The 27,670-nt window shown below is 39.6% G+C and overlaps 1 protein-coding gene across 20 annotated transcripts in view; it reads left to right on the plus strand.

Moving 5' to 3' along the window:
• CELF2 (CUGBP Elav-like family member 2) overlaps positions 1-27,670 on the plus strand; it is a 648,498-nt gene that overhangs the window by 260,850 nt on the left and 359,978 nt on the right. For 5 of the 20 annotated variants that reach the window (XM_042470485.1, XM_042470495.1, XM_042470497.1 and 2 more), the window contains exon 1: positions 13,276-13,611. The exons of 14 other annotated variants lie outside the window; for them this stretch is intronic. In XM_042470485.1, coding sequence (XP_042326419.1) covers positions 13,538-13,611 — 74 coding nt within the window. In that variant the 5' untranslated portion in view covers positions 13,276-13,537. Of the gene's footprint in view, positions 1-13,275; positions 13,612-13,936; positions 13,984-27,670 lie in introns of those variants that run through there. One more of the 20 variants, XM_042470491.1, reaches the window with a different exon arrangement.

Genomic DNA, 27,670 nt, shown 5'->3' on the forward strand with positions numbered 1-27,670 from the left:
TTCCCATCCCTAGGCATGACACCATGATAGGGTTATAATTCTTTGCTAATTTTGTTCTTGAAGGAAGCAATGAGTAATTTCAGCAATTTTCTTCCCACTGCAAAAACTATGCACTTTTTGAGGACTATTTGCAGTTCATAAATTATTCTGTGCAAAATTTGCACATGGAATCTTGGCGAAGAAGAAAATGCTGTAATTGGGGATTTATTAAGTGCAAAATCTGTGTGGTTGCTTTGTGCAGAAAACAGCCATTTCTGTGCAGGTAATAGGAGTTTCTGTGCAGCAATGTTTTCTGTATAGAAGGTGCTATTACATGCCTAGAACATGCCATTTTCTGCTTAGAAAGTATGAATTTTGTACAGAATAAGTCCCAAACTGGTCCTGTATTCTGTTTGTCAGTGTTTCCCAATATTCAAGAACATGCTTTGCAAATGCTTTTTTGAATATTTTAAAATACTCTTTCCATCACCTCAACCTGAGCACCTCTAACAAAGAACAGGACAGAGTTGCAAACTCAAACATTTGCATGGTGCCATTTTCTCTTCTTGAATACTCTGTACAAACTGAAAATGGCAGCACTGTTACAATCTTGGCCCATCTGATGGTTTGTGAAGCCCAGGAGGGAAAAAACCAACCTTGCCTCCCTCCAGAGCTAATTTTGCCCATGCATCATATCCCAAACTGCTTTTGAAAGCCACCTCCATTTCAAAAGCAGCCTGGCAGATGGCTTGAGAATCACAAGCCCAAAGCTCCTCTTTGATATGTGGGTCTAGTTTCACAGATCTTTGGATAACAGTAGTGACAGTAATTTTCACACGAACAGTTGCTGCTTTTGCTTCTATGTATCCAGCTTGTGCCTAATCAGTTAGCTGTCAAATTTATACCAAGTCTTCATGTGTAGTGTCATGATGACTATTTGAGATGCTTTTGGAAAGGGCTACATAAGAGCTAAGTCTTATGATGTTACTGTTGATTTAAAAATAGAAACTCCAATGTGCATATTTATCTAATGGAAGAACAGCTTGGGACTATGTTTCAGAACATTTCTTACTTACCTGTTTGGTAGTTGTCACCAGGGTCCAATGAAATAAAAGAAGAGCAGTGCTTGACAGGGAGGACTGCATATTTTTACTTCGGTTCCAGGATTCTTCATCCAGAATGGCTCCATCTGTCCAAAAATGCAACTTTTCCAAGTTCTGAAGAGTGTAAGAGCGGGAATGAAAGGTATTGCCTACTGCTTTCACTTTGGCCATACGGAAAGAACATTTGAAGATATTTGATAAGTGGCAATAATAATAATAATAATAATAATAATAATAATAATAATAATAATAATAATAATAATTTATATGCCGCCCAATCACTGGGAATCTGGGCTTACAACAGAGGGGATAATAGATGGTTCCCTGCCCTCAGGCTTACAATCTAAAAGACACGACACAAAAAGAGAAGGGAATGGTGGTGGGGGGTCAGGTCCAGGATTCTTCTCTCCCTCTGAGGCCTGGACTAAGGCAGATGGGCTCTTTTTCTTCAGGCTAGCCCTGGTGGAGCTGGGCCAGCCTGTTCTCTTCTCATAGGCCGGAGGATGGCAGTTATGGAGGGAGGAGTCTCTTCTTCCAGGCTAGCCCTGGAAGTTTTTGATTGTTGAGAAACTATGACGTGAAGAATCCTAGACTGATGACACTCTTCACAGTTCAGGGCTTATTCTGCACAAAATTTGTTGTGAAGTTAACAGCATTTTCTGTGCGGGTGAAATGGAAAATATTTCAACACACAAATATTAATTCCTGCACAGAAAATGAATGTTTTCAGTGCAGACAATTTTGTTTTCTATGCAAATCAAACATGTGAATTTTATGCAGAACAGATCCCCAGTTACACAATTATTCCACACAAAACAGAAAAAAAAAAACCTGCATAGGAAACTGAATTATTGTCTTCCATGCAGGAAAGACTCTTTCCTTTACAGGAAATACTGATTTCTGTGCAAAGCAACCATATGGGTCCCCTCGCCCACAAAATAAGTCCTGAGTTGCAAATAGCCTTCAAAAACTGCATGGTTTTCAACAACTTTTTTTTTAACTGCCGGTAGGAAGTTGCTGGAATTGCTCATTGCTGCCTTCAAGAAGAAACTTGGTGAAGAATTACATCCTTTTCTGGGAACAAGCTGGACTTGCATAGAAGAAATATATAATTAAGAAGTAACAGAAATATTGGAAGGAGATCCAGTGCAGGTCATGCTTGGAGTGTTGGACTAGGACTCTGGAAGACCTGAGTTTAAAATTGTACTTAGCCAAGGAAACCCACTGGGTGATTTTGGGCAAGTCACAGTTTCTCAGCGTTAGAGGATGGCAATGGCAAACTCACTCTGAACAAATCGTGCTGAGAAAACCCAAAAATAGGTTCACCTTAGGCTCATCATAAGTCAGAAATGATGTGAAGTCACATAGCAAGAGCAGAAATGAAGGAAGTTGCCATATAACCAGACAGCGTATCCTATATGGCTATATTAAACTTGTCCATCTAATTGATTCTTTGCTATCCAGTGTTTAAAATACTAGCCCTGTTTGGAGATGGTGGGCTTTGGGGCCTTTTAGATGGAAAACATGTGCTCTACCATCGTCTACTATGGTCATTACCACAAATACATTCCCCTCTTTTTACCTTGCTGGTCATACACCCATGTGCCAAAATATGCCCTTCTCCTACTTGCAGACTCTAAACAGGGAAAATTCATTTTGAGTGTGCATTTTAGCTTTGCACTGGCTTTAAGAAACTGTTGTTTTATGGGATTACTGCTGACGGATCTTCTTGACTGCATAATAATGTGCGTGTTACTGTGTTTTTAATTTCAGAAACCTTTTGTGCCTTTTTAGCCTTTTAAAGAAAATAAATAGAAATCTTTCAGCTAGGCTCTCAAAGAAGCAGCTTATTTTGAATGCTTCTTGGTCTCCCACTACCAGGAACAATTACTCTTTCACATGAAATAAAACAAGAGTATACCTAATGGCATCTGACAAACGTTGGAGGGCATGTGCTAAGTTTAATGCAGCTGTACTCTGGCACATCCGCTAGGCATGCCTTTTCTCCTTGAAAAGATAGTAGCCTCCTTGTTCTGGTACCAAACTGAGTGACCTTTGTAGTATACACTGGACATTTTTTTTTTTAAAAAAAATAAACTACATAGTATTTGGAAATGAGATTAATATGTCATAGTTTAAAAATTCAGATGGATGGTGAGTTTCTGTTGTTCTATGTTTTCTTAACAAAAAGTATTTTCCAGGGAACAGTGAATTGTTGAGGGATCCTAATATTTCATGAATGCTTCATCTGAAAGAGATATGGTGCCACTTTAAGCCCCACAAATGTAACACTGTGATTCTACTTTAATCTCCACAGGTCCATCCTATAGAACCATGAAGTATGTAGTTTTGTGCTAGAGCTCTCTAGTGCCTCATCAAACTAAAGCTCCTAGGATTTGATAGGATAGAGCTAGGACAGTGCTGTACTGGTGTCTTATGAAAAAGCTCTTTGATGGATGAATAATAGCTCCCTTAACCTAACTTTTGTTGTTGTTGTTGTTAACCACTTTCGAGTTGATCTCAACACATGATGACCCTGTGGTGAGACATCTCCAAGACTCCCTGTCCTCCACTACTCTGCTTAGTTTCTGCAGATTTATACCCATAACCTCCTTAATAGAGTCCATCCATCTAGCAAACAGTTTTCCTCTCTTTCTACTTCTCTCCACCTTTCCCAGCATTGTTGTCCTTTCTAGTGAGCCATGCTTTTTTAGTATGTGGCCAAAGTACAATAGTCTCAGATTGATCATCTTGGCTTCCAGGGAGTTTACAGGAATGATTTGGTCAAGGACCCATTTGTTTGTTGTTGTTTGTTGTTGTTGTTTAAAATGGGGACATTTTAAAAGGAGATGAAAAAGTGGGATGACACAGGATTAATCAGACTGTCCTTGCAAAATTGGGACAGTTGGAGGGTATGCTGGATCTGTGGCTCCATGCTATGCCAGGCCTTTCTCAGCTGTATCCAATAAGGTTGCGGCTATTTTCTTTCTACCTCTGATGCTATCTTTGTTTTGTGTATCCCTGTAGTGCCCAGAATGACATCTCAACTTTAGGACTGAAAATGCTTGCCTTGCTGTAAGCTTCATTGAATAATCTGAGTTATGAGTTCATGAAAACATGTACAGGATTGTGTCTCCTTCTTTTGAGGTTTTAAACAGAGGCTGGATGGCCATCTGTTGAGAAATAAGTGCTTTGATTGTGTATTCCTGCATGGATTTCCTCCCTTGAGGTCTTTTCCAACTCTATGATTCTATGATTCTCAGTGTTGGAAGGCTAATTCCTATTTGTAGAGCAAGACTCTGCCTGCTATACAAAAGAGATATCAGTCTGAGCCAGGGACTGGCTCTAACTCACCCTGACACCTGGTGCTCTCCACATGATTTGGACTATAATTGCCATTCAGTTCTGCTCACATACTGCCCATGTAGGCAACTAGAGCTCAAAACATTTGGTGGGCACCAATTTGGGGAAGGACACACTGAAAGCATATGGAACATGAGAGTTTAGAAAATGAAATGGGTTTTGGGGAGAGTGGGTGAGGAGTATATTAGGGTAAGCCAAGGGAAGTAGGTGAGTCATCCTTATCTTTATAAGAGTCGAGAGCAAGGAAGCTATTCAAATGCCAGAGAGCAGCAGGTATCACTGTATATGAAGTGATTCTTCAGTCCAAGAAAAGGGCAGAATATGTTGGGTGCGTTTCTTCTAAATTTTGTATTTCATTCTTTTCTTTTTTCTTTTCTTTTAAAAAAAGTTTCTAGTTCTCTGGTGGTAAAAGGGGGGGCAGTGTTTGCTGAAATATCAGAAGTCAGCTTCATATCTGAACCAGATTTTCAATGGACAGAGTGAACTGCCATCCTTTCAGCTCATAGTATCTGAGGTCCAAAACACACTGCAGAAATAATCCAGTTTGAAACCACTTCAACTGCCCTGGCTCAATGCTAAGGAAGTCTGGGAACTGTAGTTTTGTGAGACATTTATCCTTCTCTGTCAGAGAGATCTGGTATTACAATAAACTACAATTGCCAGCATTCCCTAGCATTGAGCCAAGCAGTTATAGCGGTCTCAAACTGGATTATTTCTGCTGGATGTTTTGGACCTTAGTTCATTGCTATTTCTTCCCTTGCAATAATCATCCCTTACCTAAAACTTTCCCAAAGGTATCTTGCTGGCAATTGATCTAAAGAGAAGGGTTCACTTATTGGAGAATTGGGCCAATCCAAGAGATCTTTTCTTAAATCCCTATTACAGCCAGAATTTAAAATAGTTCCTTCAAAATAGCAAAATTATGCAAAAGAATGATACCAGTCGTTTCTTTTAAAAAGCAAAATTATGCAAAATAAATATACTATATTTGCTCAATTTGGATAATTGGCCCCAGCTTTCTTTCTTCAGAATGGTAATACTAGCCAGGATGAATAATAATGTCATTGTTATTATTAACACTACAATAAATTTGAATAACTTAAAAATAAAATAACACAAGTAAAAATAATACCATAATAAATACAACCTTTTAATTCTAATGATTATATTCTTTAAAAAGTTAAAATGCCAGCAAAAATGTTTTCTTCTTAATGTCTTTATGTAGCTGCAGAATATACCTCAGTGCAGAAACTTTGGCCCGTTACAGACGGGCTAAAAAGTATGCGCAGAGCGCGTACTAGGGTTAAGACGGGGTGGTGCTTCTGCACCGCCCTAACCCTAGTGCGCGCTCTGCATGCACAAAATGGTGGCGGGCGTTCCACACGGCCGCTGCCATCAATATGTGATGACCGTGCCGCCTCCAAACAAGGTGGTGCGGTTGTGACGTATTGGGGTCACGGAAGGGCGCATAGGGCGCCCTTTCTGCGACCCCGGAAGGAGCTCCGTTTCGGAGCTCCTTCCTGGTTTGGTCTGCTGGGCGTAGCCTTCAGACGGCTGCGCCCAGCGGACCAAAGGAGAAAGGGACCAAACGGCCCCTTTCTCCTTCTCCCTGCCGCCGCGGGGTATCCTTGGGGCTTGAAGCCCCAAGGACACCCCTTTCCAGGCTGCGGGAAAGGGGCCTTTTGCCGCTTCCCCACAGCCTGGAAAGCGGCAGATCGGGGCTTCAGCGGCTGCCGCTCTGGCCACTGAGGCCCCGATCCGGTGGGGGAAGATGCGCCTACAGGCTGCCCCAAAGGGGCGGTCTGTAACGCGCCTCTGATTCCTTTCTTATATTTTTCTTTACCATGTACAGCCTTAGCAATGAGTTGTAACAGAAAGGTACAGCTTTTTGAAAGGAGCAGGGGAAGAAACAAAAACTAAAAATGCTTTGAAAACAGAAATTCCTAAAATGGGAAGGTTATAAGCTGGAGTATAGAAACATAAAAGAGAAGAAGAAACAACGATCTGAATATATTTGCCATATTTTCATTGGTAAGTCCTGTCAAGCTTAGCTCATGATTGTGGCAACATGCTGAGTGACTGGTTCTATCCACCATTTTAATATCTCACAATGTGCCCCAAATAGCACAATACCTCAAGCACTGTGGGAAATTGAAAATGGTGGCTACAGCCCATCCATTGTTTCTTGGAAAACACCAAGCAACCAGCATATCTCCCTGAATACAATGTATTTGCATTTGGAAACTAAGTTTTGTTATGCCTGGTTAATAAATTTGGATGACAAACCAACAGGTCAAACCAAGGGACAGTACACACTATAGAATTATAGCACTATGATTCCTGTTCAATTGCCATGTCTGCATCATATGGAATCCTGGGCTTTTTGCAGATAGTGGTTTGACGGACAAACTCCGTCTTTAAAAATTCGACCAGAAAAACCACATGATGACAATCTTAGCTTGCCATAATTCAGAAATGACTTGAAGGCACACAGCAATGAATACCCTAAAGGCACTAGCTCCCATTTGATCTTGGAAGCTAAGCATGGCCAGCCCTGGTTAGTACTTGGATGGGAAATTGCTGATGAATACCAGGTGCTGCAGGCTATATTTCATAGGAAGCAACTAGCAAAAACACCTCTGAGTATTCCTTGCTTTAAAATACCCTTTGAAATTCTTGGAGTCATCATAAGTGACTTGAAAGCATATACACACACATGTTAACACAAGGATATATGTGTTTAGAGCACCTTCAACCGATCTCTAGATCAGAGCAACAGTGCCAAGAAATCTTAGGATATTGTATGTCCATCTCTAATAGTCATTCGTGTTATAGATTGTGAGGTTTTTCAAGCAATTGCAAGCAAGTGAACAAAATTTGTTACAAGCGTTTAATAACCAGGAACAACAGCAATTGCAAGCATATGTGGAACTGCATATGAGGTCACCTCGAATGCAAATGAATCACAAATATGATGGTAAGAGAATTTAAAAATATGACCATAGCACACTAGAGATTTGTGAGCTGGTATATGACAAGGCTCTGTTAAGAATGGGCTTTTGCCAAGGACAGTTCCTCTATTTCTTGTTAAAGATGGGACTCTCCTTTGACCGTAGTGGGATGGTTTTGAGGTAGAGGCCCTAATGACTAATGGGTTCCATTTCAGTGAGTCAGTGAATCAGCATTAGTTGTAGTCTGAACTTTGCAAAAGCTATTCGGGTGCTAAATCCTATCCCCAAAATAGGTTTTGAAAGTTCATGTAAAATTTGAATTAAAACCCTGTTATGAATTAACCATGTCCCACTGACATGAAAATTATAATCTCAGAAAAATGAGGCTTTTACTCTTCAGGTGTTGCATACATTCTTATAAATATTTTTCATAACCAGCTAGGATAGCCATGCTAGGGGATGATGATGAGAGTCATAGTTCAGCACATCTGGAGGAAACCCATTGGAGGAAGGGTGAATTATCCTGCCTTGGCTGTATGTCACTCTTCTAACATTGCTTACTTATTTTGATTGCTAGAATATAGCAATGATATATAAAATATTTGGAGTGGAATAGGTCTTATGGATGATAAAGGTAACCTGACTGTTCTTTAGAGTATAATATCAATGTTAGGTTGCACATGTGTAATGCACATTGATTCAGTGGGTCTATTTAGTTAAAACAGACTATTGGATTTATATCAGTACCTAGCACCTGCCTTTAATCATTGGGGGGGGGGGGCTTTGCTGGAAGTGACACTTCCTTTGGATCCCTAGTGGTGGGTTTTTTCTATTGACATAAGCAGCCATTTAAATTGCCCAAAAAAGTGCCAGAGTGATGCTACATTGCTGGCATTTTGGACAATTAAAATGACATCCCCACCACTACTTCCCTCTTAACCTTGTGGCTCAATATGAAATGAATTCAAGAGCTCTCAAACCTACAGCTAGCCCATTTTATAATATTCCAAAGAAGTAAGAATAGATGAATCATCCCATTCCTGTTCCATGCCATTTTTGCCTATGTTCATTCACTTATTCATAAATAACTGCATTATCTATCAATTTACACTGTGAATTATTTTTTTCTTGAAATATCTTTGCAAGCAATATTCACATAAAGGTTAAATATTTTAAATGTATTTTCTCCCCGAATACACATTTTTTTACATAGACTTTCCCACAAAATATGCACTTTCAAATGCTTTTTGGTACATTTTTCAAGCTGACCACTGCATCAAGCTGAAGTGTGTCCAAAGAGGGTGACTAAAATTGAGAAGGGTCTGGAAACCCTTCAGAGGCTGGATGGCCATCTCTCGGGGATGTTTTGATTGTGAGTTCCTGCATGGCAGGGGATTGGACTGGATGGCCCTTGTGGTCTCTTCCAACTCTATGATTCTATGATTCTATTATTCTAGGATGAATAATACCTTGCTTGATGGCAGTACATGCAAAATGGATTTAGGAGTCCTAGGCGCCCTGAAAGGGAGGGCTGGAGGTATCCGTTTTTCTTCTGGAGGGATGCTGCAGCAGCCAAACCATGTGGCGTCCCTCCACAGTAAAAAGAACCAGAAAAAACGGATTCTTTTTAAGGCACCCAGCATATGTCACACGTGCGCCATTGGTGCACTGGTGACATAAGCGACATACAGCGACATCTGTACGTTGCACATCACTTATGTCATCATGGTGGCGTCCATGTGGATGGGATGGCACCAATGATGCTGCCACCGTTACACACTAGGATTTGGGAGCGTGCGGTTACTGTGCGCTCCTGAACCCTAGTATCTGCAACAGCACACAACTTTTGGTCCGTCTGTACCAGGCCTTAGTTGACCACAGCCTGAACATGTGTTAGCAATGTGATGTGGTAGCTAAGAAAGCCAATGCAATTCTAGGCTGCATCAATAGAAGTATAATGTCTAGATTGAAGTAAGTAGTAGTACCACTCTGTTCTGCTTTGGTCAGACCTCACCTGAAATATTGTGTCCCATTCTGGGCACCACAATTCAAGAAGGATGTTGAGAAGGTTGAGCCTGTTGAAAAGCTGGAGGGCAACCAAAATGGTGAAAGGTCAGGAAACCATGTCCTGTGAGGAGTGGCTTAGGGACCTGGGTGTGTTTAGCCTGGAAAAAGAAGATTAAGAGATGACGTGTTAGCCATGTTTAAATATTTGAAGGGATGTCATATTGAGGAAGAAGCAAGCTTGTTTTCTGCTGCTCCAGAGACTAGGAAATGGAGCAATGGATTCAAGCTACAGGAAGAAAGATTCCACCTAAACATTAGGAAGATCTGTCAGGGATGCTTTGATTGTGCGTAGCATGGCAGGGGGTTAGACTGGATGGCCCTTGTGGTCTCTTCCAACTCTTTGATTATATGATATGGATTGGTTTGGGCCCAGGATACCTAAAGGACCGCCTCTCCCCGTACATTCTGCCTCGCACCCTCAGAACGTCTGGTCAGCAGCTACTGAAGGTGCCTGGGGCTAGGTTAGCCTCCACTACACGGAGGACATTCTCCACAGCTGCCCCAGCCCTTTGGAACACGCTGCCCACTGAGCTCCGATCGTCTACCACCCTGGCCCAATTCAGGAAGGACCTGAAAACCTTCCTGTTCCAACAGGCATTCCCCGAATAAAATCCTGTGGGCCTCCCTCCTCTTCCGTGGCCAAGAGGTTGGGCTATGGGGCTTTTTGTTTGTCTGTTATGGTTTTTTATTGCTTGTGTATTTTTAAATTGTTGTAATTGGACTATGTTTTTAACTTGATGTAAGCCGCCCTGATCGTGGGAAGGGCGGGATATAAATAAAAATTTTATTTATTTTTATTTTATTATTTTATATAAATGCATTAGCTAATCCAGATCTCCTGGAAACATTAACCACCATTCTTTCCTCTCAAATCCTCGTGTTGCTTTCACCAGTTGCCAAAGGTCATTTGGTAGATTCCTTGAGGAAGCCAATAACATGTTGTTTATTCTTAGGTAACTGAGTAAAGCCATGGGTTCATTGATGATGTGAGATAAATACACATATCACAGGATATAGCTAAAAGGCAACATTTGATAAAAGCAACATGGTTCACATAGCCCTTTGTGTACTACTCAATATAAATTTTTAGAAAAGTGTGACAAAGAAGTGTAAAACAAAATTACATGTACAAATTTGTTTTGTATTGTTGTATTTAAGATTGAATAACTTCAAAAGATTTGACCCTCCTAGGTGAAATTATGAGATTTTAATGCTGGAGGTGCACATGGTAGGATCACTCTTTGTGTGTGTGCGTGCGTGTGAAAAAACTATTGTGCAACCATGCTTTTTGCACAAGAAGCACAATATTTTGCACTGAAATAAAAATCCTCTGTACAAAATACACTCTTTTCTGTGCAAAACATTGCTTGTGCACAAATGTTGTAGCTCCACCCTATGAAATCCTGGGATTTGTAGTCTTGGAAGGTCTCTAGCTTTCTCAGATAGATATTGCCCATGCTTCACAAAGCTACAAATCCCTGGTAGGATGGGGCCATGGTACTTAAAGTGGTGTCAAACTGCATTATTTCTACAGTGTAGATGCACCCTATGTTGGTTTAGTATGTGATGAACAGATTCTTTCTATATCATTCTGTGCATTTTTCTCTTGTATATGTATGCTTTTGTATAAATCTATTCCTTTTCCATTCCTTTTTTCTATTCTGTTCAGTGTGATGGGCTGAGACAATGGGGCTGTACAGATCGCCCCTGAAAGGAGGCCTGCAGCCATCCTTTTTAGCCCCAGATTGGAGCCGCAGCAACTGCACGCCACAGCCCTGATCTTGCCTTTCCATGGCACAAAAAGGAGCAGCAAAAAGTGACTCCTTTCTGCATCACAAAAAGGGCACCATAGAGTGCTGTGGCATTTCCACACTTCTGTGGTGCTCCATCATGTAGACACAACACCAGAGGAACACCGTGACTCTGCCCACCATGTGGTGTGGTGCACGACATCATGCTGGCCTGGGGACGGAGTCGGGGGATGCATAGTGTGGATGCCACACCCTGACTCTGCTCCAGGCCAGCCTTAATGGCCAATCTGTGCACCCTCATTGTTTTCAGGAATGTCATAAAGTGCTTTCTTTCACCATTTTTCTTCTTCTTCTGACATTCATGAAGATACTTGTTTGATGATATTCACTGCCCTCCAGTTCACCTCACTTTTGCTTTTCTGTGTTCCATTCTCCCTTTCTTTGCTATCACTGTCCTCAGCCTCATTTGTTCTCACTGCTTCTAATCTGACTGGCTGTTGCAACCCACATGTTTTTCCATTTAGGCATCAGGGGTGACATGATGTCAGATGTTGAGTGATCAAGTAAAAACAAAAGGATGTCAAACGACACTCCGACAATGTGAATGCTTGGTAAGATGGGCAATTCTTCATTAATCTCTTCAACTATAACAGTTAGTGTACTCATTCAAGTAGGTATATACAAATTAGGTGAATATTCTCTGTTAAACAAAATATATGTAAACCTCTGCTGGATGGGACAGGAAAAACAATGCAGGTGTTACATTGTGCTTTATCTCTGACTGAGAAACATTTCTGGATATTGCTAGATGATGATGGCAGTGATGGTGATGAGTTTACATCTGTGCTCATAACATTTTATACTAATTGAAGAGATGAAAATATTTGGGAACACTTGCTTCTGCCACAAGTTCTTGCATAACCTAACCGTTTCTACGTCCCTTCCCCAGACTACTGTGAGATCTCGATCCACAAACAGCGTTTGATGGAAATGAGATATATGTTTTTATTGGTCTCCTCAGCCGATGTGAATGAACAAGACATCTACCTTGAAATGATTACCGTCTTTTTGTAAAAGTGCCTCATTTATTATAATGACTGGCATAAGATTGCTTCATACTTCAAATTCCTAGGGAGTTGGTATCAGGTATCTGAATTGGCATTTAAGTCCCTTGGATACTGAGGCATAAATACATAAAACCTGAGAGGGTCTTTAATCATATTTTCCCCCTCGTCTTCTAAATCCTAACCACTTCAGTTTCATAGCCTGAATTTCTTCCCATAAGAACATGATCCTTCGTTCTCCCCTCCTGCACCCATTTTTTACTCTATTGTGAATTTTTAAACAGCAATAAATATACTCAAATTTCAGAGAGGGGATAATCCAAAAAATGCAATATTGTTGACAGTTTCGCAGAAACCACAATTAACTGCCTTTTTGCATCTACATGTTTTATTATCTTGGGGAGGGGGCAGAAGAGAAGGAGACATTCATTACAGCAAGTTCAGCCACAAAAAAAAAGCATTACATCCAATTTTTATTAATTTGCTCCCTGATTGCCTCCTTGTCTTATCACGTCAAGGATCATTTGTTTCATTGGATTTGTTATTGCGATACAAAGTGACGTCCCTCCTGAGAAATGGCATCTAGCTCAAATCACTCTTGGGTGCAACAAGGGGTGCATTGGCGGGTTGTTGTTCTATAGCCTGTAAAACTATATTTATCAACTTAAAAAACACTGTGATGGTCAATCTGAGCAGTCAAAGTGAGTTTGACAAAAGCCACATTGGAGCTGAGAAGGAGGAAGAGGATGATGATAATTGCTCCATTTCCAACCAATCTGGGTGGCCAAACTCATGTGCTGAATTTAATGGCTTTTTTAAGAACGTAAATATAATGATTGTCCATGTTGCTTCTGGCCATGCACGGTCCAGCATGTTGGAGAGGCTGCCTGGGACTGTAGGAGTTAAACACTAGCTGCAGTGGAAAAAAGAGAGAGCTCCGCCTCCAGTTTCAGCACCTGGCGCTCTATAGACAGTTGCCTCAGCAGTAGATTTCAGAGGGGATTGGAGGAAAACAAGAGGGGGAGAGAATGTGACAACTGCCGACTCGACTGCTGCCTTGGGGAGGCCTCCCGCACCTGTCCCTGCCTGTCTCTTGGCCAGCACAGTTGTTGAATCAGACAAGCAAGAGAAACATTCGTATTTGCCAGACCAGAACAGTGTGCAGAGGAGAGGGGGGCAGAAAAGCCAGTGAGTGAGAGAGAGAGCAAGAGAGAGAGAGCAAGAAAGAAAGCCAGAGCGAAGAGAGAGCAAGAGAGAATATGACTTCTTCATTCAAGCTGGATTTTCTGCCGGAGATGATGGTAGATAGCCGTTTGCTAGTTTCCGACAGAATGTAAGTATCAATTTGCTTGCCTGACACCATGGGAACCTCAGCCCCAGGTTTTGAATGGCTGATGGTTGATCATCATACCATTATTATTATCATCATTCTTTTCCTAGAGGTTTTGCAATGGTCTAACAAAAGCGTTGTGGGGTTGTGTGTCTTCTCTTTCGGAGAGCCGACTGAGTTGCTCCTTGGAGTGGCTGTGTGGCACAGCAAGGATTGATTCCCCCTCTCTTGTCACTTGCAAATTCTTTTGTGGTCTCGTGTGTGTGTGTGTCCATTTCCTCACCCATCAAGAAGTCTGTTAGGTTTGATCAGTAACATTCTGTCTCAGGAATACTGCTTCAAAAGGTAGCTAGGGAGGAAAGCGGAGAATGATAAGTATGATTTATATTCTACTTAGATAATGTGGGGAAATGCATGCAGAGCCTTGCAGGGGGAAAAAAAGAATCATTTTTTTAATGAAATGCACATTCTCAATATCCATTGGAAATTCCTCTACGGACATTTTTTGTCTTCTGCACAGAAATTTCCACTTGGTCAGGGAGTGTGTGGCATAACCTGGTCAGATTAAGAATGAAAATTCACTTAACATTAAATTAGTCACAGGTATGGACTGTATGCAAATAGAAATGCAGCCAGGTTTTGTTTTGGTTTTGTTATTGTTTTGGTCATGTCAAAAAGGAAGGAAATTTAATCAGGTGATTCCAGGCTGCTGAATGCATGGAAAATATAGCATTAATTATTACGAAGATGTTTATTCTACATTAGGATGAAAATGCTACTGAGCTTGATGGGGCAAAGCTGCATGCTGCTATTTCAGGAAAAGAAACATTATTTGGTTAATTTTCCTGCTTTTCCCATGAATCTCCAAGTTTCTATTGCTGTATCATCTCATGAGGTTAGGCACTTTCAAGAAAAGTACTCTATTTTGGGCTTTCCAGAAATGTGGGACAAATCTGTGTTTTCAAAATTTTAAATCACGGTGGGGGGGAAAGATGTACAGTAGAGGCAAACTATAACATTGTGAGTAGAAAACTACTCAAGATTTCATGTTGTAATAATAATAATAATAATAATAATAATAATAATAATAATATCAAGCTGATTGTTACGAACAAAAAGGAGGAAAGGGGATTGCAATATTGGTATTTCACTTTAGAAGAAATTATGCTTAAAGCGTAAGGATTGTTAGAAGTTTGTACATGGTTTTCAAAACTATGGTTTTAATGTCACTTTCCTCCCCTTTTGGTTTGGCATTGGTCACGCCGCTAACTGTAAGTCCTAGCATCTCATTCCTCACCCCACCCCATCCCTTGTAAATGGTCTCTTGAGACGTTTGATTTCTTGTAGCTCATGAAAATGACTGAGAAGAGCTATTCATGAAACAGCCATCTGTTTCAGCTGCTGTGGATTAATATATTATGGCAAGGGGGGATCATATTTAATATCAGCAACCCTTTTTGTTGTATATATTGTGTGTAACTGGCTCCTTGCAAGGCAGAATGTCATGTTTGTGGTTAGAAGAACAATAGACGCTATAGTTGCATACCCTCAACACACACTTTTAGGTAATACTTCCTTAGCTCATTAGAGTGTCAAGTACAAGGCTTATGCTCTCAAGCAGTTCATGGGATGTTCTTGGAGGGAGGGAGATGAGTGTTCACATCCCCCTCTCTTTGGGCTTATACAATCTCCCTCCTGGCCCTCCATTCAGTCAAAAAATATCTGGCTAATAAACATCTTGGAAGGCTGGGGCTCTGAATCTGGTGGTGACTTGGCTGTCACTTAAGCTTATTGGAAATGATTCCTGAAACCAAGCATTGCTGGACAAGAATCAAGGCAAATTGCTTCTTTCGAATTTTACTTACCGATCTTTCATGGGGTACCAAAGCTATGACGGGAGGCCAGCTTTGTGCTGTAACACACAGTTATTCTACAACAGTTGTTGTTGTTGTCCTTTTTATTATTATTACTGATATGGGGAATACCCATTCTTTGCCTCTTGTCAAAAAATTTTATTTAGAAAGGCTTTGATATATAGTTTCATATTGACTGTGTCTTTCTCCCCCAGTAAAGAAACATGAGGGGTAGCAGCAATAAGTCTTCTACATTGTCTGTCTAAATGATCATGTTAAGAGAGGTCATGACAATGCAGAAATACAGCTTTGCAAAGGGTCTAAATAACCGCAAAGGCTATTGCTTTCCAGGAATTGCGTATCATGTGTGCCCAATGGATGTAAAATACTTGGTTGGATTCCCAGGGGTACTCTGTGTGTGTGTATGTATGTGTGTGTTTGCATGTGCATGTGCTCGTGTGCGCGTGTGCGCGTGTGTGTATACCAGTGTATATCTATGTCCTTAAATGAGGTTGCTTGGTCTTGCAATTCCTCTGAAACAGAAAAAAATTGTGTCACTACTTCAACAGCACCCTCCTCCCAACCTGCAATACTGCAAATTTGCAAATGATCTTCTTCAGGAAGGCTTGGGAGTCATCAAAACTGATCAGCAAACAGTTCTATTGCTTCATTGAACTCAATGGGCTGCGGGTCATGCCAGCTTGTTGCCCTTTTCGGTGACCCAGCCCAGGCACCCAAAGTGAAACCAAGTATCTGAACCAGTTTAATTTTGCAGATGTTCCCTTTTGAGTGAGCTGCTTAAAGGTTGCCGTGTTGTGTGGTTCTTACTTTTTTAAACAAAGGACACAATGATTGTGTAATTCTTGTGACAAAGGACCTATTGACAAGTACGAGAATGTGCTCAGAGGACAGACTATGGGTTGCATCTCCAACCTTTAAGGTTATCTCAAATAGCTAGAATATCATTGTCTTCTAATGTAACTTAATGTTTTTGAATGTGATATAATGGTGTCTGGGTAAAAATGAAAAAGGGGAAGGTTGTGCACTTTTAGATCTTTTCTGCTATTAGAAAATATATTCGCTGTGGTTCTCCTGCTTTTTATTTTGTCAATGTAAATTCTTTGCTCAGGGAAAAAGTATCATAGTTTATATCTGTCAAAAGTATTACATACGTTTCTGGAGCAGCTTTATTGTTAAATGCTGCAGGTTGGAAATGTACATCATTTTTGTCAACACTTTTGGAGCTTTATTTACAACATAAATAATCAACAGGAAACCAGTGGATTCTTTCCCTGCTTCTCCTTAAGTGGACTAAGTTTTTATCATTTTCATATTAATAAAATTATAGTTGGGTGATACAGTTAATAAATACTGAGCAACATTTAAATAGGGTTGTTATGCTCTAGTACTTGTTTTATTTGTCTGCCTCCACTCATTTTAAAAGCATAGGCATTCAATTCTGTCACTCCTGTTGAAGTTGTTACTGCCCCAGCCTGGGCGAAATAAACAGGACAAGGCAATTTTATAATACAACCTGTTATGATACTGGTCATAAAACTTGCCAAATGTGAAGGAGGAGAATACCAGAACTGGGTGTTGAGGCTGAAATGGCAATAACAGCATGTATGAATCATTTCTTTGTAACAACCTCTGTGGACTTTACTTAGCTTTTTCAATCCCAGTAACCTCAGATGTGATGCTTTGGCTTCCCATCCAGTGGTAGCTATCCATCTGGAGAAGCCTTTGGGCCCACCTCCAGAAGGTGGCACAAGTCAGAACACTAAAACTTGCAGAAGCTGCCACCATCACCTGAGATGACCACATTTTTTTTACTGTGCATGGAACACTTGGAAAGGTCAGCAGACTTTTAGTCTGCCTAACTGAGTTGGGGTAAGAAGATTCACTGAGGATGTCTTGACCAAAGGCTTCTAAATCTGTAGCTGATGGTAGAAGCACTACTTTGCCTTCTGTTTCTTCATTCTTGGACCAGCTTACAATATTAAGAGTTCAACACAAGTTATAATTGCATCTCCTACCATCCTGACCAGTTCTTTACTGGCACAGCCATCCCTAGGACCAGATGCCATCAACATATTTTCCACCATAGTCTTAGCCATTTCTACCATTGTAGCTGAGTTTCAGATCAACCTATGCACAATTATCCTGATTGAAGAAGGCTCTTTCATGCCTCTTCAATTGTTGGATTGTGCATGAAGGAATATCTATGCGCAGCTTTCTCCTCGTTTAACGTGGATAATCCTTAGCATCTGAAGAGCTCCATGTAGTCACTGGAGTTCAGATAGTGACAAAATGGTGATTCAGACTGAGCATGTTTTACTATAGTTTTTTTAAAAATACAAGCTGATGTTTGTAACACCATCAGTAATGACAACAGACTGACATCATTTTGCATATTAGAAAGCTCAGATTGATGGATGGAAAGCTAGGTCTAACTGCCCTGATTAAAGGAGCAATATGTTTCCAGGGAGTAAAAAAAAGTTTGGACAATTCAAGTGATGAATGAAACATATTTGTTTATTCATTCGTATATATGAATGCATGGACAATGACCTCTGCTATATGTTAAAGAAGCCTCATGCAAATCAGTGGGAAGCATGATGCTTAGTGGATTTCCCTCCTTCATCTATCTAGTGATTTCTCAGAAGTGTAACTCACTCACATCAATGGAGTCCAGAAGTCCATTTGTCTTTCTATATGTGGATCTACTGTTTCTTTTGAATGGAGGATAACATCTTGTACTCCAGAGGGATTTGAATGTGCATTGGAGCTTACATTTTGTTCTAGATTTCCCTTTCAACTAGTTGGATTACCATTGTCCATTTTGGTCAGTGAGCTCCACTGTCTCAGTTTGTCAACTTGGCAACTCTGTATCCTAGCTTGGATCTCATGGGACAAGATTCACCCCACTCTATTGGAATGACTTGAAAGTTAATGACCGGAGTTCTGCAGACAATGAGTGGATGTTTCTGTGACTCAGGAAAAAAAATCATTGAAGTTGGGCATTTCTTTGAGAGAATCACATGCAGCTGATTGGGTGCCAGAGAAAAGTGCCATGAGTTATCCAGTAAAATTAGTCTTTGAATTATCTTTCTCATCTCTGCGATGAGTCAAATTCTCTCACATGTATGCACAATGTGTTAATTAAGTGGTGGTCAAAGATTTATTTGAAGAGATGGCATATTTTTCTCTTAATACAATCACTGCGTAGCAGAATTTAATCTATATCGAATTTGATTGTCTGTGAAGCATATTTCTAAGGGTGGGATATGGAAGATCTTTGCAGACATTCCTGTGGAGAGGAACCCAGCTTTTATAGATTTTCCCCCTCTTGTTCTGTAATCTACAAAAGACTACATTAAAATATATTAAAGCATGAAATATGCATTGCAAAAACACTTTGAGACTCCCCCACCTCCCAAAATGTCCCTCTGTCTATTGCTAGTAAGAAACCACATTACCTTATTTCTTGGTTCTTCTTCCTTATCAGATATTTGTGTTTTGGCAGTTACTGTAGGTCTAACATTGATTTGCCTAGCTGCATCATCTTAAATTGTTGCATGCTAATAGTTGTGGTTTACTCTGTTCATATTCCTTTGGCAGCCATTGATGGAAAGCATAAAAATGAAAGATTTTTTACAATGTGTCTCAATGAAGATTAACAGCATCAAAACAGAATAAGGATTTTCAGTGATATACACAGTAATTAACATGTCGAACAGGGGGCAATTTCCTTTCTTCCCCTCCCCTGCCCATTCTTAACAACTGTTATAAGATAATAAAGACCACAATGTTAATTTTCTATTGTATAATGCCCCAATTCACAGACAGTTTTTATGATGATTACAAAGCCTGTGAAATGACATTGTACAAACCATTAAATAAACCGAATCAGTCCCCAGATTTTAATCTGTTAGAAAATAAACAGTTTTCTGAAAACAGAAATGCTGGAGATTAGAGTATGATGTGACTCAGTCAATAAACTATTCCCATTTTATTAATAATAATCATAATATTACACTGTTTTTTCAACATATTGGCATCTGTTTGTTGGATTTGTCACTTTTTTTATTTAATCTCGCGTCTTACATTTGCTTGCTTCTCTTCATCCAAATTATAAACAAGTGACTGATATGGTTTACTTCTATTTTTCCCTGTTATTGAAAAAAAAGTCTTCTAAATATTTTTAAATGGGTTTCAGTTATTTTTAATGGTTATTGTAAAGACCTTTGGCAAAGGCAGTCAGGTTTCATAATTATTCCCTTACGTTCTTGAAATAAATAAATGTCCATGAATGACAGACTAAGGGAAACTATGCAGGCATATCTTGGCTTTTTACAAATTCATGGAATGTTAGGAATGTATATCAGCAAGAAATGACCCTCTATAGCTTGAGTGAAGCCATTGATGCCCCACAAAAAATGGGTGTCACGCAGCTTACATTCTAACCTTTTCCCCTGTATTATATTGTCTGTAAACCAATTATTGCTGTAGGTATTTTCCTGAGCGGGCTATCTTTATGTGATGGGTAAATTCATAGGAAAATTCTAAGGAGCAAATGCTTTAGTAAGACGCAACATAATTCCTCGCAATGTTGGTGGGGAACAGCTCTCGAAGAAAAAGAAGATACAGGAAAAAGTCTATTTGGGAGAAAATATAAAATAGTAATTAGAGCAATAAAAGGCACACTCTAAAGTAATAATGGAATAATTATTCCCATTTAAAATCATCAGCCTTTAATTGTTTTAACCTGCATTCCCTTGATCAATACGCTTATGTGAAAGAACAGCACTGTATTTCTTGCAAGATGAAAACCTTCTAATGTTCTATAAACCCTATATAACCCCATTATATTTTGCTTGCAAAAGGCCTGAGGTCCGATCTGTGCATCTCCAGATCCAGCTGGGAAAGACCCTTGTCTAAAATCAGTGTAAACAAATTGGATGGACAAATCAATCTGTTTCGATCTGTATAACCCTTGAGTCTATCTTTTCTATTTCTGCATTCATTTGATGATTAAAAAAAAAACTCATTCAGGCATACATACCTCCCTGCATTTAGTGCCTTAAACAGAGGCATTTTATGACCCCAGTGAGAATTCCAATACATTTGTGGGTATTTAAAAAAAAATGTCCACAGACCTGTTTGTGGATTTGGAATCAAAGGTATTCCAGAATACACAAATACAGAGGGCCAGAAAACACATGTCCCTATAAAATGAAGCGTTTGTTTCAACTTGCTGTCAGTCCTCATTGTTTTGGCAGGGAGGTAACAAAGACAAATATAAGTTGTTAAGACAGTTTTTGTCTTAGCTAGTTTTTATCCGTAACCCAAAAATTCCCCCGAACTCCCCTGTACTTGGCAAGTGGCTGAAACTCTGGGACATTTTCCTTTACCACTCTTCATGCAAAATACCTGTCTTATAGGTCTCATTTGGTTTGAATTGTGCAACAAAATGCGACTCCAATGTAATAAAATGTTACATCTCATGGATGAGAATTAAACATAGAAATATATACACCTAAATGTGAATTTAAAAGCATTTTTCAATGTAATTCCATGTACTTTGATATATATTTTCTTTTGAAGCAAAAAATCATCAAAATATTTATGGGAAAGCTGGAGGATACCTTGATTTTCTGATAACTAATTGGCCTGGCTGGTATAGATTAGATCAACTTGTATTGCAATTGGCAAAGACTGAATTCTAGATGAGCTAGATGGACTAATGATTTGACAAGACTAAAGCAGCTTCTGTTGTTTCTATGAGAGTTTTTAAAGAATGTACTCACATGTTGTGGTTCAGATGGTCATTTCCCCTTTGCATTGTTTGGGAAAGATGCTGACAGCTGAAGAGCATAGTCCACACATCGGCCTTGCTATTGCTGTGCCTAGATATTTGTGGTTCCTCTTTCGATCATTCTGTCTCCAGAGGATCCAGTCTGACAATCAATTTCTCCTCATAATACAAGCATATATCATAGAAATGTGACACTCCTCGGCAGCATAGCCTTTTGTTCGCAGCTTGATCAGATAATACCTTTAAAATTATAAGAGAGGCAATATGATTGTCTGGCATTTAAAACACCATTCCACAGTAGCTTCTGTTTTATGTGCAGCCTTAAATATACAGTCTTCTGGTGATGAATCAGGTGAATCTCTTGAGAAATTAATTGCCCTCACATATCCCAATCCAGGAGAGGTGTGTGGTAGCTCTTGGCTTAGTGACCTCTGAAATGTGGCTTCAAATGAGATAGCAGCACCAAGATTGGACTGATGGACAGAAAGGAAGCCAAAAAAAAACATTTTTGCAGCAATAGGTCACAGCAGGTCAAGTGTATCACTCACCTGCCCATCCTCAGTATAAAGACTGATTCCCCTAATCCTGTGGTTAGAAGATGGTTCTGTCAGCATGTCTTGAACAAAGCCTTCTGTAGCCCAATATTATCCAGACATGTGGGACTGCAAGTCTCCATCATTCCTAGTCAATGACCAAGGATCTGAAAAAGCCTTATGAGAAATGTTTCCTTATGACATCTTGCCCTAGACTTTATTTGAAGTGTAGGAAGGGGGATAGGCTTCACAGCACCAGGGAGATGATTGTAAAATAAACATAGGCCATGCTAGGTGAAGATTATGAATCTTTCAGGTTCACACATGTGGGTCAAGGACAGATGTTTTGGATGGAGGAAATTACCTTCTGGTACTGAGTCTGACAATTTATTCATCTAACCCATTTCTATAAGTTAGTGGGAACTAGCAACAAAACATTTGCCCCATCCACAATCCTTTCATTGGTGATGTCAGGATATGGACCTGGATTGGGACCATACCTGTGTGAAGCTTTTGATTCACCACTGAGCACAAGGCTCTTCATGTTCTCCTCCCTTCCCAACCACAGACTTGTCTGAGAATTAGTACCAGGATTTCTATCTTATGTATAACCATAGTCCACAAGACACCTTCTCTTGTGCTTTGCACTTTAGCTTCTTATAAAGCATTCCTCAGTGCAGTCTGAACGGCCTCACTGAGGACTACCTTGGCAAGGACAGCTTAACAGAACCCAAGACTGTGTTCCTGGAACTGGCACTGCACTCACTGGACACTAGTGGCTTCTATATCAGTGAAAACAGTGAACCCACCATTTAAATCTGTACTCTATCGGAGCTGTCCAAGGTGATGAGCACTGTCCTGAAAACTGAGTTAGCACCTAGCATAGCTCTTTTAAAATTCAGAGTAAAACCCAGAGTGACATTGCCATTTTACTGACATAGGAGCCACCACAGACTATCAACTGTCATGAAATGTGTTTTCAGATTTTTTTTTTAAGTTTTCTTACCCCACAAAAGAGGATTCCACTTTCCTGGAGTGCTTTACAAATTGTTTTGAATTTGTTTTCATGGTGGTTTTGAGTTTATTGTATCACTCTGAAGCAGCCAAAGGTGTGTGTGTGTGCCCTTCTTCATCTCCTCCTCCTCCTTTGTTTCCTCCTTCTCAACATCTCTTCACACACACACACCAATGCCTATGTTTTCTGATCTAAAAAAATATCCATGGAAGGAATGACCTCATTAACTGAAGTGTAGGAAGCTGGAGAGACTGGAGATCACTGGAGAAATACTTGAACAATAAAAGACAGGACACTTGCAACCTCCTGCCGACTCTTAAGTAAGGTAATCATAGGCATCTCACCCACATGAATTTCATCAGAATTTTTTCGCCATTGAAAAGATTATCTGAAATAATATTTCTTTTTTAACTGAAATGCTTGGAGATTGTTAGAAACAAGTAAAAATATCTCATGAGTAAAAGCAAAAATCAGGATGGAATATGAACTTTCTTAGATTGCTAATGAGTTGCAAATAAGGCAGGTTTTCAAATTCAACTGAATTCTTCTTCAGGTTTAGATAGTATTAATTCAAAAAGTTCAAAATCTGGCCAAATTTACTGACCATGTAGAAACACTGACTTGCAAAATAAGGATTGGAGACTCATTGGAAAAGTAAATTGTTAAACTATCTGTTTGTGATTTCTCTTTGTAGATAAAATCCTATGCAACTCAAGAGTAATGACAACAAAATGTTGGTTCCACATCTCTAAGAAAATCAGCCATTTTCACATGAAAGCTATGGATTGTTTTACTCTAGAATAGAGAGTGTATGTTACTCTCAGTCTAAACTATGGAGTTCATTAAAGATGTATTATTTCTGGTCCCATGACAGAGATGAATGCTAAAAAGTGATGACCTAGTCCAAAGCAAACACAATAGAGGTAGATAAGGAAACGGAAGATGTAGTGTTTTGTAAATTGTACAAGTACTGATATTCTGTTTCCACAGATACGATGGCATTTCCCAAGCAAAGCAAGGGAACATAAATAAGGGAAAGATGAGTAGGAATGGATGAATCTCTGAATGTTAATTTCACTCACTTTTTCATTTTCTCAGTCTTAAATTCTTTCATCCTCTTTCTGCATCAGTTTGGGATTTGTTTTTAGAAGACCCCTTGAAACTTTGTATACCTTTTTCTTTGCATGCTTTCAAAATACTCATTTTTGTGCACAGTTTCCTCTAATATATCCATTTATCCAACCATTTCACCCTAATATATTATATTTTGTACATTTTCAGAAATGTACACATTTTTGTTGACATCCTTCCATTATGCATATTTTTAATACATGTGTGTCCATCTTGGATCCAATCCTGGGAGACAGGCAGGCTGTAAAATTCAATAAACAAACAGACAAACAGTGTCACAAAATCTAGGGATCCATGAGCAGCAAAGTATTCTTTTAGTATGAATATCAGTTCAAGGAAGTATGAATCATGCAAATTCACCTTAAAGTACAAACTGAATACGTTTCTTCCCTAACTCAAAGAGAGAAATCATAATATTTGAGAAAGTGAAGTGCATCATCGTTCTTGTTGCTGCTGTTGTTATCCTGCATTTCTATCAGACTGGGACTGAAGTGGCTTGCAACCATTTAAAAAAAATGTTCAAAATTTACGAGATACAAATGTTAAAACACTATTACACAATCAGAAAAAAAATTAAAACCTGGGTAAAACATATATCATTAAAGTGCATACACACACACACACACAAAATACAACAATGAACAAGATCCAGGGTATTATGTGAGAAGTGCCTTATATAATCACTCATCAAATGCCTGTCAGAACAGAAAAATATTTACTTGCCTGCAAAAACAAAGCAGGAAGGGTGCCAGTTTAACTTCTCTAGGAAAGGAGTTGCAGAACCTGAGAAGGCCCTGTTTCCCTTCTTCCCACCTGATGCAAATCTCAGAGCATGGGCTAACTCATGATGGAGGATATATATAGCGTGTATCAAGAATTACTTGTTCTGATGACTAAAATTGTTCTAAAACTAAAATACACATAACGGTGACGTCACAGCTGCACTGCTTCCAGCCGGGGTGGCACAGCTGTGACATCACTGCGCCAGCTCTGGCGCTTTGTGGCATTGCAGCGGCACTGCAAAAAGGAGCCGCTTCCAACAATTTGGTTGCTGCAGCACTTCTGTGAAGCAAATAGAGGCACCAGGGAGGCACCTCTTTCTGGAGGTCTGTACACCGCCTTAGTTTCTTAGCCTCTCTTCCTTCCCCCTAATCTTTCATATTGGGATTAGAGCACCTGGTAGGATAGTTATAAGCATGATTGGCGTAATGCCTGTGAAGCATTTGGAGTCTTTAGAAATACACCTGTAAAAACAGAAATTGATTAATAATAAGGTTGGGAAGAATATTCAAAACTATTCTTTTTTTAAAAAAAAATGGTTGAAAAATATAGTTCTTGAGCATCAAGAAACCCTGACCGACGTGAATCTTCGCAGTTGCGGACTTATTTGCTGCAAAATTTATACTGGGTTATTTTGCACAGAAAAAAGCATTTTCTGAATAGAAAATAATATTTCTGCACAAAAAAAAAATGATCTTCAAGTCCATAAAATGCTGTTTCTTGTTCAGAAAATGCTGCTTGCTGTGCAAAAATAATAAAAAATAATAAAAAATATGCAGATTTTGCACAGAATAAGTCTCAAACTGTGGACAGCCTTTGAAAACTGCTGTTTTCAAAGCCTTTCTTGCAACCAGAAAGAAATTGCTGGAATTATTCATTTTTTCCCCCCTTCAAGTAGAAAATTAGCAAAGATTTGCTTCCCTGGGTAGTACCTAAAATGAAATCTGCTTAGAGATAGGGCTTTGGAATCACCTGTACAGAAAAGCCCTTCAACCTATTATGCCACCACTTATGAGTCTACACATATTTTTCATCCCCAGTCTTCCTCTGTGAACTTTGAGATACAATCTATTTTGTGTGTTAGCATTACAGTTGCAGCTGCCATTTCACCCTAATTGCCCGGAGAGCTTTCCACTCGTGCTGGTTGAGGATGACTCACAATGTCAGTGGTAAGCCTGCACTTTATCAATTAATTGATATTAAAAAGCTCCAGCAAATAACCTGCCGACAGTATTTCAAAGGACGAGTGCTCCACACGTGTCCTGACACTGCATTAATAGCAGCAGTCTATCTTTAGATGCCATGCATTAGTTGCTGGTGTCCAGAGAGACGGCGGATCAATTCTTGTTCGACTCATCCATCTGCTCAGAAGTGGCGCTGTTAAACCGGGATGCTAACACATCCTTTTAGGCTGTTTTCCATTGGGAATGAGTACACACAGCAGCTGAATAGATCTGTTCTTTCAATCCCAGTTCTGGAGGAATGCACGCATTGTTAGCTGCAATGAGAGTTGTCCTGAAAGGTGTGATAGAAATGCTTTAGTAAATATAAATCTGCTGTGTGCATATATATGTCTAGGGAAACTTGGGACAGGGCATCATAAATGGTCTATATATATTAGAGTTACCATTATTGTTATTTATTAAAGTAGAAGACCCTCCAAGCAGACTTGAATGGAAAAGAATGACTTGGAGGAAGGAAAGATTCAATTGCGTACTCCAAGTGCTGTAAGTTAGGATGATCCAGAAACACACATATGATCGTACACCTGAGCTACTGAAGATATGAGAATCTATCAGCCTTTTTTATTTTTTTTTATTTTGACAAGAAAGTCTTTTTTGTTGTTGTAGTTGTTAAGCAACTGGGAACCAATAATTTTTGCCACTCTGTCGGAGGATGCCCGGGGTTTATCAGCAGTGATGTAGACTCAAGTCGAACTCAAGTTGCTTCAGTGACTCAACTCGGACTTGACTTGGCCAATAAATGACACAGTGACTCAACTCAATTCGCAGCTTATATATTTTTAGCAACCGACTTGCTGACCTAACATTATCCAAAAACAGTAAACCCATTAGGCAATGTGCCTGAGGTCTGCTCAACAGTCTGTCCTCACTACACATTGGAGGAAACTTCTAAAGATTTTGAAAAGTTTTAGAAAGATCCTTCTGTCTCAAATGGAACATGTTTGCTGTTCCTCTTCAAGAAATGTGCCCTTCTGCTCCGTGCTATGGAGGCAAGTCTTGTCAGGTGCTGCTCCTAAGAAACATTTTACAGTGGACCTTTGTTATACGCTGTGTATAACAAAATCCGTGTATGCTCAAGCCCCATTAAATATAATGACATAGCAAAATGGTGTTCCTTATAAAAAATGGAAAATCAAGGTTTGATATTTGAAATTTATACTTTTTTGGAACATTTTCAAACCATGGATGTTTGAATCCATGTATAAGAAGGGCCGACTGTACATGGCTCAATGTTCAGTGGGTACAGACTATCATTTTAAGACTGGTCTCATCAGTGGCAGCTGGTGACTTTCATGTCAGTGGGCCACTGAATCCACTCCAGGATTCAGTCTGTACTTTAAAGGAGATATCTGAAGTTCTTACCCTATTTGGAAGATATTCAAGATAACTATTAGAAAGTTCATGTTAAAGTTCAAAGCAGATCCCACTAATATGGAAGCCACCAGCCACCATTGACTCTTGGAAATCACATGATTCCTTAAGATATTAGAAATTCCTAAAGTGTTTGGGAAGAAATTTGGGAAGGTCAAATACTGCAGAATGCTGGTTGTTTCTAGGGCTTTACATACTGTAACACTGAAGCCCAAAAAATATATGACATGAACTGAGGAACACTGCCTCAAATCTCTTGCAGCACAGTAAAGTTTCAAGGCACATATGAGAAAGGTTCCTGTTATCTGGGACATAAA

This window comes from Sceloporus undulatus, chromosome 5 (assembly GCF_019175285.1).
Source record: "Sceloporus undulatus isolate JIND9_A2432 ecotype Alabama chromosome 5, SceUnd_v1.1, whole genome shotgun sequence".
Taxonomy (NCBI): domain Eukaryota; kingdom Metazoa; phylum Chordata; class Lepidosauria; order Squamata; family Phrynosomatidae; genus Sceloporus; species Sceloporus undulatus.